At 41.9% G+C, this 15,485-nt stretch overlaps 1 protein-coding gene across 5 annotated transcripts in view; it reads left to right on the top strand.

Moving 5' to 3' along the window:
- NFATC1 (nuclear factor of activated T cells 1) overlaps positions 1–15,174 on the top strand; it is a 116,633-nt gene extending 101,459 nt beyond the window's left edge. For all 5 annotated transcript variants that reach the window (XM_057424232.1, XM_057424228.1, XM_057424226.1 and 2 more), the window contains one exon: positions 13,531–15,174. In XM_057424232.1, the coding sequence (XP_057280215.1) occupies positions 13,531–13,533 (3 nt within the window). In that variant the 3' untranslated portion in view covers positions 13,534–15,174. The remainder of the gene's footprint in view (positions 1–13,530) is intronic.
- Positions 15,175–15,485: the final 311 nt, after the last annotated feature.

Raw genomic sequence — 15,485 nt, 5'->3', positions numbered from 1 at the left:
CCAGGGACATGCGTTTCTAAAAGCTCATAGCTTTTTACACTCTCCCCTCTTGTGTCTAGTGTGTGCCTGAAGCAGATCAGCTTAACCGGTCATACGGCAGGCTCCCATAAATGCTTTTAGCACAGCTTAGCAGCCAAAGGCACTGATGGAAAGTCACTGGAGCAAGAAGCTTACATCACTACTACTATTATTGTTATTGTCATTATTATTGCTATTATTATTTTACAAATCAGGGTACTTCTTAATCTGCTAAGCGAAGACATTTTCAGCCACTTTGAACACCCTTTAAATCAATCAGGCCGACTCTGGGGTTGACTTCTAAAAGAAAAGAAAAAAAGAAGAAATGATAAACACCTCCACACCTTTCAGTTGGCAAGTGGTTTAGAAAACAAAGACACCACCCCCATACACAAAGGCATACACGGAAAAGATACTACCTTTAGAACTGGTTTGAATAAACAAATCTTCCTCTTTGACACAGCAGATAAGGAGGAAGATGTCCACCCACAGACATCTCACACCATTAGCAATCTAGTTAACATCTGTAAATGTTTTAGGGAAAGAAATTACACTTTGAGACATTTCTTTTTTAATTACAGGCTCCAGATGAGATTTGTTAGAGCAGGGAAATGTATCCCATAGCGACTGATGTCAATAGCAAGCAGTCCCTAAAGCCAGCCAGGATTGGGAAAGCCATGCTGTTTGCTGCTCTTGGCACTGCTCCCTGCTTTCACAATGTCAAACTTAGAACCGCCTTTATATGCACTTTCCATTTTTTTTTCCACAGTAGCTTTGCCAGCAAGCTGTAAACTACCGTATATCACTCAGATTTAAGAACCTAAACTTTAAAACAAATTAAACTCTTGTTGACATTGTAGTAAAAATCAGAATCGAACTGAACAGCTCAGTAAAACTGCACTTCAATTATTTTATGGATTTAAGATTGTTTTCTAGGATTCCCAGACTCCCAATACAGCAAAGTTATTTCCTCTTGGCAGATGTCTGGAAAAAAAAATTCATTGAATGGATAAAATTATGTGGCAGACACCAGGTTGAAGCCTAAAGGGAGGAAACGGTGTCTCCCCAGCACCTGTAAATATTTGCTCAGTGTCTTGACCAGAAAAGGCTTTCGTCCATACTTTGAAAAAAAAATAAAAAATCATCAGGGTATTTGTTTTGTAAGTTTTTAAGAAAATTGAATCTTCATCTGTCAAAACCCAGTTCCTAGCTAAGTGTTTATGTGGTTTTGAACGAACGGCAAATACAGGTCTGACCCACCCTTCAGAACCATGTCCAAACGCAGGTAAATGCGTGCCGCACATGAGTGCTCCTAGTGGCTGGCCTCTGCTTATCTTTCATCTCCCTACTTAGCAGTTAATGTTGGGTATTCTTTTTATGATTCTCTTTTTTTTCCTATTCTGTAAAATGGAAACAGAGGTTTCCATCTGATCAATTGCCAGGTTTCCATTCTTTATAATGTTTCCTCTCAAAACATTTTGGAATGAAAGTATTTCAGAAATGTGTGTAGACGGAAGCTACTGGAGATAATAATTTGTTTCGTGTAACTGTGTTTTACAAAAGGTGTGGTGGAAGGCTGTTGCATGGGGCAAACAACAATCAGCTTGTGCAGCCTTTCATCAAAACCTTCGTTGCACTTAACTTTTCCCTTTCATCACATCAATGAAATGTCCTTTATGTCCCTAAGGCCCCAGCCTGAAAAATGTTACATTCCCAAGGTCTTCAGCAAGAGCTGATCCTTGCTGAGTTACTTCTGTCACAAGGATGCTTCTGAAGATTGAGCCAGATGTTGCACATCTGCATGGCTGCAGCTAGGTCCTGGGGTCTGCGTGTTCTGGCTGTATGCCCGAGGGAGTGGGGAGCCTCCTGTCCCTTGAGCAATGAGTAGTGTGGATTTTCCAAAGCTGCTGTGTTAGGCTCCATGCATTCACCTCCCGATCTGAGCTGGCTGACTTGACCTGACCGAATCTCATGTAAGCAGCCAGTTTTCTTCATTGTAGCATTAATAAATTTTTTAAAGCTACTCTTGAATTACTGTTAAAGTTCTTCCACTCATTTTGTTGCCTGGAGCACCTCTCAAAGTGAAAGCCAAATTCCTAGTGGAGTTTGGATGTGCTGCCAGATCACAGCCTGGGCTGTGGAAGCACCCTGTCATTTCTCAGCTATCAAGAAGTGAGGGTTTTTTTGAGTCCAAGTACTCAAAATGAGGCAGAAGTCTGTCACACATAGCGAGTGGTTGTTTGGAAAGTGTAATGCAAACATTTTGAATACAATTTCAGGTCCTTAAGTGTGCTTGAGAGATGAGTGTTGTATGCCTGTGTTTTTCAAGTGCCTTTTTCCTAGTTCTCTAGTGCTGGCCTCAGGTTTGCCTGTGGGCTTCGTTCTTGGGGCACAATAAATTTCCCCGTTAGTGGAGAGCACTGAGCTTCAGCACAGTTCTTATGTCAAGCACTGAGCTGCCAGGGGAAAGGTTTCCTACTTCCCTGAGAGCCCAGCTGTGATTCTTACTGAATTTTTGCAGCCATACCTGGTATTTTTTCTGTTGACATTGCTCTGCCAGTCCAGCCTAAGGAGCCATTCTGCAGCTTAACACAGCATGTGGGAGAGGGGAAAAGAGGAAAAGACATTTTGCCATGTTGCAGCTCTATTGCACTGGGGCCATGTACGAATAAAAGTGTTCTTCCAGCTACTCTAATTTGAGAGGCTTGCATCCTCATGTGGTTTTAGCATTTGAGGAGTACTGGAGTCCAGCAGCTGTCTGGATGTAGTGGTTTTCACAGCTGCACCTACTGTGCTGGGAAGAGCACCTTGTAACACCCAGTTGTTGGTTTCCCCACTGTGGCACAGCTTGTATTGATATGTCACCAGTGTGGCTCCACTAAATCAGCCTTTGGATCAAACTTGAGCCAAACTGTACAGGAGTTTTGTCATGGAAAGGTCCTTACTTAGTGTAGTTAGTGTGGTGAAAAACCAACACAAGAATATCATTAACCACTGCCAATACTCTTCTCCAAGGCACTGCGGCGGAGAGGACATGTATTCCTCTTTGAACTGCAGTGATCTTCAGCAACAGATGCCGCCGTGGTTAAAATAAAATCCCTTGGCATTGCGTACAGCTCGCATTATGGTGGTGGCCAGGTCATCATGGCACAAGCAAATTAATTGCATGACAATTTGCCTGCATCATGTTTTTTCACAGGCTATTTGCAGCCACCAGTGCAGATTCCCAGAGCTAGCCCTGCTTCTGTGCCCACGGCTTAGCAGCCATCTTCCATCACCTAAGGCTTTCCCCCAGCTAGTGTGACCTTCCCCAGCCTAGCCTCCAGCAGGCTCATAGGTGGATTTCTTTTCTCTTACCAAACACAATAGCTGCACCCAGCTTTTCTCTTCCATTGAGCAGCATGTGGCCACGCACTGAGTCATCTCATGGCCATCATTCTGTACGCCTGAGCAACCCTCCTGTGAATTATGGGTCAGCAAACAAAGCTCAGCCTTCTCCACAGCGTTGGTGGGAATGTGGCCCAACAGTGGTCACCCCACAAAGCAGCACATAGGCACATCATGTTTGTATATGCATCAGCATCCTAGCGTTGTCCCTGCCTCGGTGCCCTCTTTGCTAGATGATGTGAATAATAGCATTGATCTTTTCTGTTTAGCATGCGCTTTGAGGTTTGCTGGTGAAAAGAGCTATAAAGGAAAGAGGTATTGATGATGGTAATAGGGCAAGTAGGGTACATTTAAAAAAACAACCCTTCTTGCTCAAAAAACATATCTCCAGGACACTTTTATTGTTGAGGCCCAATGTTACTTCTACTGAAGTCTATCCGACCTTGAAGCTGGTTGAGTGGAGGAAGAGCTGAGTCTTTTGGCTGTTCTCTGCTGTAGGAAGAAAAGACACACAGCAAATGCTCCTGTGTGACCCAGGGTGCTTTTTCCTTTCATCCATTCATTATTTCTTGGCTTTATTTGATATTCGCAACTGCACATGAGCTGTTTTTTATGAACAGCAGCAAAAGGTGGCTAATTTTGGAGGATTCCAGATGATCACTAGGGGCCACACTATTATTACATAAAGTCAATTAAAGAGTATACGTGCACATCCCATTGATTTGATTTAGAACTAACAAAAGCTTCAGTAATGTGCAATTACAAGAAACTTAATGACCCCTTTATACTGAATGCAACTTCTGTGGCACCTAATATGCTTTGATGAATTGCTCATTATGTGCAATGTTGGAAAAGCTTCTAAAAAGATTAATAATTGTAGAATCGATAGAGAAATTCAGTCTTATTTGGCTTTTTAAAAACTCTGAAATCAGTAAGTCATAGAGATTATGGATTCTCTTTTTGCTTTTTCCTTCTGTACCCTCAGAATTTGGTATTTTTTCTAAAGCTAATCTGACACTTTTTTAGCACATGGAGAAACCCCTTCTTGTGTTATGTGGTCAGGTCTGGCCTGATACAAATTACTATGTGAGGCCCAAAAGGCTGGTGCCAGCTGCCATCAGAAACAGAAGTGCTGGACTGGATGCGTGCACATGGGATGGTCCTTTGGCAGGGCAGGAGGTCTCCAAGTAGCAGCCTCCAGCATCGGGCTCAAAGCTTTCCACCGTGGTCCAGACCCACTACCCTCTTCCATTCACTGCCTGTAAATTTCAGGACCTGCCAGCCCGTGGGGCATCAGGGAGGCTTTAACCCTACTCTTCTACCTATGGGTGCTTTGAGAGCCTCATGTCTCAAGTGTTGCCTATGCCACAGTTGACTGCTAGTTGTGAGATACAGCAAACCTTGTGGGGTGGGATCAGAACTATGAGAGTAGGAGGAAAAAAATGAGGTTTCATTTCTGTTGCATTTGCGTTTTAATAAATGCTGCCAGAGATGTCTGGAGGCTAAAAAACGGGCAAATGCAGAATTGCTTTAAATTTGTTTCAATTTTGAATCCATACTTGTCATGCTTCGGGGCATTATTTTTGAATGCCAGGGTCTGACAACGCTATTTGACTGTTGGGCGCTAAACCAGAAAGTAAAACTGATCACCACGGTCAGTTTGTATCGCTGTATTTGCTACAGTGAGAGCAAATTGCTGTTGTCTGTAGCAAAGCGGTGCGTGCTCTTCCTTATTGCTTCCCGACTGGTACCTACAGAGCTTCCAGCAGTATCGACCTCTGGTTTTAGGTAGCATTTGCGTAGTTCTTCTGTTATGTGGAAATTTTGTGTAAAGTGTAAAATACATCTGTTTTGTTTCCCTTACAGATGCTCTCAGGAACGTAAACACATAATTTTGGTTAAAATGCGGTTTATTTCTCCGTTGCCCAGCCCTACCCTCACGCGTGTGTGTATGTGTGTGTGTCAAAAGTGGCTTGCATCATACTGGGGCAGATTCTGCAGCCATTGCATAGCCCGAACCCCAGCTGCTCCAGGCAGGGTTGGCCTCAGTAAGGGCTACTGAAAATTCCTGTTGACTCTGTGATTCTTTGGTATAAAAGCTAAAGCAGGTTGAGCACGGTCACCCTCAGATTAGGAGTAAAAACGAGCTAAAGTTTAGACCCCAGTGTTCTGGGAATCACTGTGGCTCTCCCGATCCTTGTGCTAATTCCCAGCAGTTGGGGAATTAATCTCTAAATGTTTGCAGAGCAGGAGACGTGGGGCGTTTTCTAGGGTTGCATATGGGAGGGATAAAAAAAATCCAAACCCAGGAGTTGTGGTGCGATAGGATGGGACTAATTTAGTCTGGGCACCTAGTCAAGAGCCCCAGTTAAATTACTGCCACACGGTGCTGTCATCACACTACAGCGAGGAACCGTTCCCATTAGCCCTCCGCAGTGCAGCCACTGTGGGAGATGTCACATTTGTTTGGAGTTGTTGATCTCAATAAGGCAGAGGGTAGAGCAGGTAGGAAAACAATTCCATGTTAATGTCTGTCATGCACAACAATACCATCCATCGTGCCAAGCCAATGTTCGTATTGGTGGGATCATGTTTTATTAAAACCTGCTACTTGTTGTCACTCACTTGCTCCACTGTCCTATTCACTGTCTCCAAAAATAGCATGCCCTGTGGTGGTGCTTATTATGATTAAACAGATAAAAATAAGTTTAAGGTTTAAACGCATCCAGGACACCTGAGGTAATAGAAGATCTGACTTCTTTATGGAACGTGTTGAAGTTATATTTTCCATTGCTTCACAAGACTTGTTTTGTTTGGTTTTTAATTCACTAAGCTTTAATGTGATCTATAGTTTCGCATTACATGCTGGCACCTCAGGAATTTGTATAATTTTCTGATTTGTTTTTTCATTCACAGGACAATACTTACTAGCTTTGGAAAAATAATTTCTCTAAGACAGCCCTATTTCTTTCAGTGATTTTGTTTGTTGCAGCTTTCATGTGTCAGAAAGGACAGAAGTCAGGAAATAGGTACCTTGATAAAAACTGTGGGATTTTTCTAGTGGGATAGAGTTTATACCAGGAGCTTAATTTCTTTACTCACTGTATTGTGTGACTATATTTAACCATTTTTTTCTTTAACTAAAATTTGTACATGAAGATAAGAGGAAACATATCTTTTACTTCTGCATTTCTGCTTCCTCTGCATTTATTTGTAACATTGAATTCCAATTCAGTGGTGCTAACATGTAGAATTTCATTTGAAATGAAGGGCATACAAAAGCACAAGAGCCTGATGGAGCAAGATGTGGCATTGCTGGTGGAAAAATGTGAGGGCAGTAATTATAGACAGCAAAGTGAACGTCATACTAAGAAGCATTACTACAGGTAGCGTGGTGTCAGCATCAGACTTGTAGACTCACTCCAGAGTTATGTTTCCCTGTTCATATACTGAATAGTATATGGTGTGTGTATATATATATATATATATATATATATATATATATATATATAGTATATCACTGACCGCATAGTCAGAGCTGTACTCAGTGGAGAGGAGAACACAATCCCTGCTCCACAATGCTTGTGACCAGGGAGCTGTTGCCAACAGTGGAATTTCAGAGCACTTAGGGGTACGTCCATACTGTGTAATGAAGTATTGGAGAGTTCCCTGACCTGGATGTTGCTGTAGTTGTACTAATGTAAGGCTTGACTAGTGAATTCTGCTGGAAGACAAAAGCTATGAACCAAATCAAGGTAGTTTTGCTTCCAAGACTGCTGCTCATTTCCGGAGATTGCTCAAATGTGACACCTAGCTGTGCAGTTTGACCAGCGCCAAACATGGTCCAAACGTGGTGCCCAAACGTGGCACTGCATTGCTTGGGCAATTACACTGATCTGAAAGATGAAGCATTGTTGTCTGGACATGGCAGAATCCAGACGTGATTTCACACAGGCTTTTCACACATGTGTCCTGAAAGATGCAGCTGGTATTACTTGTTTTTTCCATGACACATGCACCAGTCACAGCAGGTTGCTTTTGTTCATCTTTGGTGAGAAAGCATTATGGTATCTGAATCTCCCTCACCTCAGCTCTGCTCCATCGTAGTGATGATGGTCCCCAGAGGTCACAGGTGAACAAGAAGTAACAAGCAAAGGTTGGTTAGTCAGCTGTGGAAAAAAAGCTTGGTGTGACCCTGAAGGCCTAGATGTCCTGGGACATTCCATGTGGCTTTTCTATTGATAAGGAAACTAAAAACCATCCTGAAGGAACTGAGCTGATGCTGTTGCTATTTATGAAGGAACAGGGACATGTACATATCCAGTAAATCACAAGGTGGCAGCTGTGTGAAAAACCTCTCAGTGCCCTTTGGCTTCAAGTCTATTGCATCCCTTAAAGAAGAGTGGAGCACAGAGCCACAGAGTTCCCATGTAAAAGAGAAGTGTGCGGTTGGAAATGGGGGCAACAGTAAACACAACCCACAACTCTGCTACTCGGTCTACTTGTACAAGCCTTTCTGGGCTGCTGCTGAAGTGGACTGAAATCAATGGAAGGGTGGTTGTTAACTTCCACAGCCATTGGTGTGCGATGTGTGAAGAGATAGCGGCTTAACCCAGACAGAAATTGGACCCCTAATGTTACCACTAACAAAGTGAACAGAGATGGGATACGTTTTCGATTTGTTCCTTGCCAGCACTGTTGAATTGTGTGTTTGACCGTGGCTCTCAGCTCACCTTCCGTTTTTTTCAGATTCTTGGGAACATTCACCCCAAGGAGTATGAAGTCTTCCAAGCTTTTGTATTTGTGGCCCCAGAGAGCTCCCACACTGTGGAAACCCACCGCATGTACCTTGTCCCCGCACCACTGACCTTGTAGCTTCTTTGAGTGAGATCAGTATCTGAGCAGAAAGGCAGAACCTCAGAAGAAAAGGTATTCTGTTAAAACAAAAGGCCACAATGTTACCCTTCTTAGTAGTCAGATACAAGGAAAGCAGAAATCTGCAGAAATTTAAAGTTTTGCCAGTTGATGGAATCCATGTACAGCCACCAAATGTTAAAAATATTCCATTTCCTATGAAGTTCACATCTATATATGGAACCCACATTTGTTCAGATATATCTGGTTGTCCTGTTCCATGCAAGAACCCAAACTGTTGCATCGGTAAGATACTGATTTTGCTAATTAGTAAAGCAAAAATTTCCATTGCAAGGGCATTTTAAAGCAAAATTAAAATACAAGAAGAAAAAAACTCCTTATTAAACTAAAATGTGGTGTAACAGCTCACCACATCCTGCTACTGTGGCATCTGCTGTTTAGCAAAGGAAAGGTTCCTCTTTCAGACGCCTTGACAGGTAGAGAGGTCACGTGTTACCTGCATTTCTCAGCACTATTAATTTTTTTTACTTTCTGTCAGTGGAAAAGCTGAACATGACAATGGAAAACCATCAGTTGAAGGAAGGCATTGTGGGGAACTGTAGGTGTTAGCTATAAAAGCGACAGTGGCCCCCCTCCCTAAAGCCAGCAGAAAAACAGTGAAAAAAAATCTGATGACAAAGGTGCTGTAAATCATTGTACTCAGCTGTTTGATCTGATAGGGTTAACCTGTTGCTTTAAGGGAAGTGTTGGGCTAATGTAGGCATTGAAAATTAAACATCTTGCATGCTGTTCCAGATCTGCCGCTAAGCTGTATGTAGGGCCTTCAGCAAGACAGGTAATTCTTTGGATCTCATCTGTCTGTAGAATGGGTGTCTTTGAGTACTCAGGTTATGTTGTTTTAAAAATGAGCATAAAGCCTTTGCAGCTTTTCTTCAAAAGAGGTTGCACTCGTTCAAAACACAACTGCTCCTGGAATGGTACTTAGATGTGAATGGATCTGTATCCAAGCAGCAGCAGAATCAAAGACCAGCATTTGCTATAGGAATGAAGCTCAAAACCAGTCCAAAATACCACTTACACTGAATACTGCTGTTCTGTGGAGCACACACAATCCTCCTGTAGTAGCAGGTTTGTAAGCCAAAACTCAAGCATTCAAAGCAGCAACCAGCTGACTCTCCTGAAAAATAAATTAAACATTTTGTTAGAAAGGTGGTAACTAAGAGAAAAACACCAGTTATTTTCTCTCCATGAGCAATATGTCTTAACCTCTCTGGGGAGTTCTGCAGTGGTCCTACAGGACCAAGTGGAGCCTTGAGGTTACCAAGGAGAAAGGAGTGTGATGGGCAGCAAAGGAGGTGGTGAACAGGGAACAATCAGCTCGTTCACATGATGCATGAATCAAATTATCAGGAAGCAAATTTAAACCAAGAAGAAAGTACTTTTTCCACCAGCACATCCCTGAAGTGTGGAACCTGTTGCTGCAGGAAACTGTGAAGGCCAAAACAGGTTCAGAAGGTTATTAGAAAACTTAATAGAAGAAAGTTCATCAAAGCTCACTAGAAATGAGCATGCAGAATTCCTGTTACTCACTAAGCCCTTCAGCAGAGTAAAGGTGTACTAGAGAAATCATCTCTGGGGGTGTACCTGGTTCCTGTGCTCTTTCCCAACAAATTGGCTGCTGGCCATTTTGGTTGATGTGACACTGGTACAGACAGACATACAGGATGCTTCAGATGGCAGAGCCATACTTCAGTAACAGAATTTTGATTTCCTGTTGGGAAGGACAATCTTGGGTCAACCTACAACAAGAACATTTGAGGTTTTCTTAAAAAAAAAAATCAATTTTGGTTGAACAGAACATTCCAAAAGATTCCAGTTGATCCAAAATAAAACATTTCCTAGCATGTAACAGAAGAATTAATATGTTTTGGACTATTAAAAGAAGCAAATTTTCCAGAAATGTAAAATAAAAAATGTTGATGCTAAAGAGTTTTGAAACTACTCTGAGTGACCCAAAACGCATTTTTACCCCAACAAGTTTTCGCTCAGCATTTGTTTCTCAGCCCTGGAGGGAGAAAGAAGTGTCTTCACAGGAGTGCTAGACCCTGCAGCTGGAGGTGGTGGAGATCATCCTTGTGGCCAAACCCACCAAGTGTCTCTCAGGGCACTTCACGTGCTTGCCACCTGTTTCCCCATGTCCACATCCGCCGGAGGGTTTTCCTTCCAGCCTCAGGTGCTTTGGCGGGCAGCTTGGGAAAGCCCGCTCTCAGCGCACTTCCCCTTTCAGCTCTCATGTTTAGTGCTCTCTGCTAGCAGTCTGCCTCTACAAGATCAGCTGCTTTGCTAAATCATGTGTCGCCCCACCTGGGCCTTCTTCTGTGTGCACCCTTGTCCCTCTCTGTAGGTTTTTTCCACTGTGTTAATTGGGAATTTTTGCATTTTCAACACTGTGGTGGGTAAAGGTAAACAAGCAACAGAAAAATAGAGACCTGTGTCTGAACTATGCCATCCGTGGTCCACCATGGATGAGGGAGATGATAAACATCCTCTTTGTGTTGTTTGCCCTGTTGTATTGTGAGATCTGGTGGCAAGGGTTGCCCTTTAGTTGAGGTTCATTTTTCTCCCAAGTCCATGCTGACATCGTCTAGTGACTGTTGTTGAACAGCTCTCAGATGTTACATGAGGCCTCCAGACTTGACTGCTACTCATAAAGGTACCAGAAGCCCACCTATGTTAAGAAAGTAACATATAAAACTGAGGAATAAAGCTGAAGGTCTAGTCTGTATCCTATTTGAGTCAATAATTAAATTATGAGTTATTTCAGCTGGGGAAAGATTGGTTTGGCTCCTGAGATCTAGAGAGAATGCAGCCGAAGGACCATGGTGGTCTTATGGTCTCAGACAAGGCACATGGGCTTCCAGCTGAAATGAAAAGTTTTGTCGTCTCTAGGGTAAGCCATGTGTCCTACAGTGGTTAAGTGACAGAAGATTCAGGTGAGGGTGCCTAGCATGGCTGGAAAAGTCAGCCAATTTGGAGATGAACCTTTGGCCCTTAGACCCTCATGTCATCAAGTTTCTTCTGAAATACTTTTACAGATGCTTCAATAGGAAAGCAGGGGCTTGTGGGCTGGAGGGTGTTACTTTTGAAAGTATTACTGAGTGAATCAAGCAGGAGTACCTCAGTGTGTGCTGTAGCTTTAGTTTGAGATTTGAGTGCTAATCCTAACTGAGATGGGGAGCCCCTTTGCTTTTCCACCTCCATGTCCCCTTCTGTGAAATACCAATGATGCTTAGCTCACATTTTGCTGAAGCACTTTGAAGACTGTACAAAGACTGATGATAGCCTGGAGTAGTATCTTAGTTTTCTTTGATGTAACAGAAACTTTGAGAGAAAGTTAGCAAAACTGTGACACTGGCTGTCCTATATGAGGATTTGTTTTCATTGTCGTGCTCAACACCAAGGTATCACTGTGTGGTTTTGCTGCATACCCAGTGTTACTTTGAGAAGTTTATCAAAGAAACTATCTTTACAAAAGCATCATGGAAGAACCATCCTACAGAAGTGCGCTGTTTGCATTCAAGGCAGAGGCTCGATCCTGAAAGCTGTCCTGAGTCTTGCAGCATGTAAACAGAGTAGCACTCCTTGCTGTGTTTGGATGCATGCAAGGCAGTCTTTGACACAGAGCAGGAATTGCTGCTTGAGTTTGTTTCCATTGTTTGGTAATATTAAAGATGAACTGGCACTCTCAAGAGAAAGAAATGCTTTGTCTTCACATCGCATTTCCATACCACTCTTAGTTTGCTGCCATAAATAGGTAGTTGCAAATACAACTGATGTTTCCTTTCTGAAGTATGGTGTGCGTATCCATGAGTAGAAGTGGTTTCGGTGGCCAGGACCTGTGACACAAATCCTGCCTGATTCATGTGCTGCAATTACTAAATGGGCAATGGGTCTGCAGGAAAAAAAAAAAAAAGAAGGAAAAAAAAAAGAAACAAAACCCCAAACCAACTAATTGCTTCAGGAAGTTGTTTTTAGACAGGCTTGGTCTTTTCCAGTAAATACAAGAAGTTATCTGGATGGCTGCGAGCAGCAGCCCACGAGGAAAGGAAAACATGGGCTTTTCTGTGGTGCTTCCATGACGTGGGCATGTGTTTCCCACTCCCAGCAATGTCAGGGAAACTCAGAAGCAGTGATAGCCCTACTGATGGCATTTTATCTATCTTCATGTAAATCAGGTGGTGGTAGTCGCTGCAGGGAGGTGGGGTGGAAATAAAAGGGATGTTGTGTAGTCCACTGTAGATGGCCTTTGCCAGGTTCAGTCATTTCCTGTCCATCTGCCAAAAATCACAAGCTGATAAATGAACATAATTGGAGTGTGGGAAACTGTATTGCTTGATGATCTGCAGGGGAGGGGGAAAAGAATGAAAGAAGACTCGTGAATAAAGAAAACAACACTTTATCAGTGGAGATGCAGTCTGACTGGCTGATGCTGAGATGGGGAACCTTGTTTATTCTTTCCTCTGACTCTTGCCAAGGGTTTTAACTTGCTCGTCCCTCCCATCTGTCTGTGCGGATAGGAGCAAAGACTGTGTGTCCACGTGTGTTGGTTGCCATGAAAGGAGAGCATATATTTATATATGTTACCAGCTCCTGGGTCTGGGCAAGCATGCAGCAGTTCTTCTCTTCTGTTTGTTTTGGGGTTGTTTTTTTAGCTAATACCATCCAACAGTGGAAAAAATCAGCACATGAAGTTGTAGTCTATCTAGGCATTGCAGCTGCACATACCCAGGTTCAGTGGCTAGCAGCTTTCTGCCATCAGTACCTACCATGGCTAACATACTTTCCAAATGTGTTTTTTTTTCTAATGGAAGCAGTAGATTATTCTAAGATTTCCTATGATTCTCTTTGCTTTACATTTCCGATCCAGTTCTAGAGCAAATGAAATGTTTTTTTCTGTAACTGATTTGAAATGTTAAATATGTTGGATGCAATCAAGGATCCAGGATGCTGCTGTCTTGTGATGCCTGGTTTTACAAAGTATTTAGCATGTGGATAACCTTGGTTAATCCTGCTGGTTTGCACTTTGATCAGCCTGTACAAGCTATCTCGTAATGTTACGCCTCCTGTTTGGAGCTGTACTGAAGCTGTCAAGGAACGGATGCAAATCTGGAGGGACTCTGTGATGAAGAGAACTGTCTGCAGCAGTGGGATGCTAATCCATTCCTTTTCTCTTGTTTTCTTTCTTTGCAGTAAATGAAATTATAAGGAATGACCTTTCCAGTACCAATGTCCATTCATAGCTTTCAGTACGGGCCTAATATGAAATCCACACACACTTTTGACTCAGCTGGCATGTCAGCTCAAGTAGAGGGATATTGAATAGACTGAAGACATTGCCTGGTACCACTCTGATCTTCCACCTTACTGAATGTCAGGAACTGAAGATTTATCTCTTGCTTACAAAGAAGCAGCTCCTCACCTTCAACTGATGAAACAGCTTTTGTAAAGAAAATCATCTCGAAAGAAAGAGGAGGGGCGCATTTCATGGGACAAAACTAGGAAACTCAGCAAAATCGGAGTGCTTCTTCCCAGTGCTGATCTTTTTGGCATGGCACCGCTGGAATACAGCCCTGGAAGTGCCTTATTTTACCAGGTTGTGGCATCAGGGCATTTTTAATAAGCTTTGAATTTGCTACCATTAAAAGTGTTGGTAGGTGCAGAAACTATAGAGCTTGCATTCTGGAGAGTGATAATTGGAAAAAAGCGTAGGACTCTGCAGCAAAGTAGGGAGAGCAATCCCTACTCCAGTAAGATGCGTTTATGAATTCCAGAATTTCTTCAGCTTTTCCTCTGCTGTAATGTACAGCCTATTGCCTTATTCTCAGTGCATTTCAAAAGCCTCCTGATTTGTCATCATCTCAGCTTTCTTTTACATATTGTCTTTATTATGTGCTAATGAATCATAGGGTTGTTAGCAGTAGCATGTTAAGGTTTTGATTTTAATCCGGCTTCAGTCATAGCACAAGTGAGTTGAATAGCACAAACTAAAAAAGGTTGATGGACAAAAAATTGAAATCTATCTTTTACATGATAGATGAATGTGTATGCATGTACATACATACTAGTATATATGCATATATTTATATATGACAAATAATATAGATGATTGCCTAGTGAGGGCACTGAATTTAGCAATAATTTCAATTTCTAAGAATGCATTTCAGATCCACAACAAATATTTCAGCTACTTCTTTTGAGGGTTTGTTGCACCTAAAGCAGGTATGCATTTTCTTTCCTCATGCAGTTAAGCAAGCACTTTAGATAGGCAAGAAGGATGCATACAAGATACATGTTATTTACCAAATGGCAAAATACGAGTTATAGTAACTGTAAATACCATTATGGAAGAGTGTAAAATATTTGTTCAGTTATAATGTTATTATTCCACAGAAGCCTTATAACTCTCTGCTACGTGTATGAAAAAGAATATTACCAAAAACCCACAAAGGTTTAATATGCAGCGCTGTATAGTGTGTTTTCAGATTAGCTGACGTTTCTGGAGCTACAGGTAGGCATGTAGTATAGCCTTTAACATTGTATTTTTTACAATCAGCCGCTTATTATATAACTACAACCAACCTATTATTTCATATAACCAAAAAAAAAAATTAAAAACGAAACTAAAATAAAATAGCATGACTTAAATTAAAAATGTTTAACATTAATATTGTGCCTTAGGAATCTCTGCCCCCTTCTGGAAGTACACCTGAACTACATCTCCGTGCTCGGGTGGCTTCTTAACCCTAATGCAATGAAGATTGAACAGGTTTCACAAACAGGTGAAATCCTCCTAAGCGTTTTAAAACATTATTCTGTATAATTCTGTCTTACTTTCTTTAGTAAAAAAAATTTAAAGCCATATTTGTCACATTTGCACATTACTGTGAAGACATGAGAATATAATATGGCTATATGTACATACTATGATGTTATTGGTCCTAATAATAGTCTGTTATTCCTCACCTGTTTAATCCCAGTTATTTACCCTGTATTTAGCGTTGTAGACGTTGCATGAAACATTTCTTATAGACTGCCATATAAAAAGTTAAAAAGCTTGACAGATGTCAGCTTGACTTGTAGCTAGAAAATAGATCCAATAAAGCAAAACGTTTTGCTGGAAGCTAGTCTTAGAGTGGTTCATTTTA

Source organism: Pezoporus wallicus, unplaced genomic scaffold (genome assembly GCF_028554395.1).
Source record: "Pezoporus wallicus isolate ANWC-B61680 ecotype Strahan unplaced genomic scaffold, APGP_CSIRO_Pwel_v1 contig_5485, whole genome shotgun sequence".
In the NCBI taxonomy this organism is placed as follows: Eukaryota; Metazoa; Chordata; class Aves; order Psittaciformes; family Psittacidae; genus Pezoporus; species Pezoporus wallicus.
The sequence above is the reverse complement of the archived record's forward strand: the minus strand, read 5'-3'. Positions and strand labels throughout refer to the sequence as shown.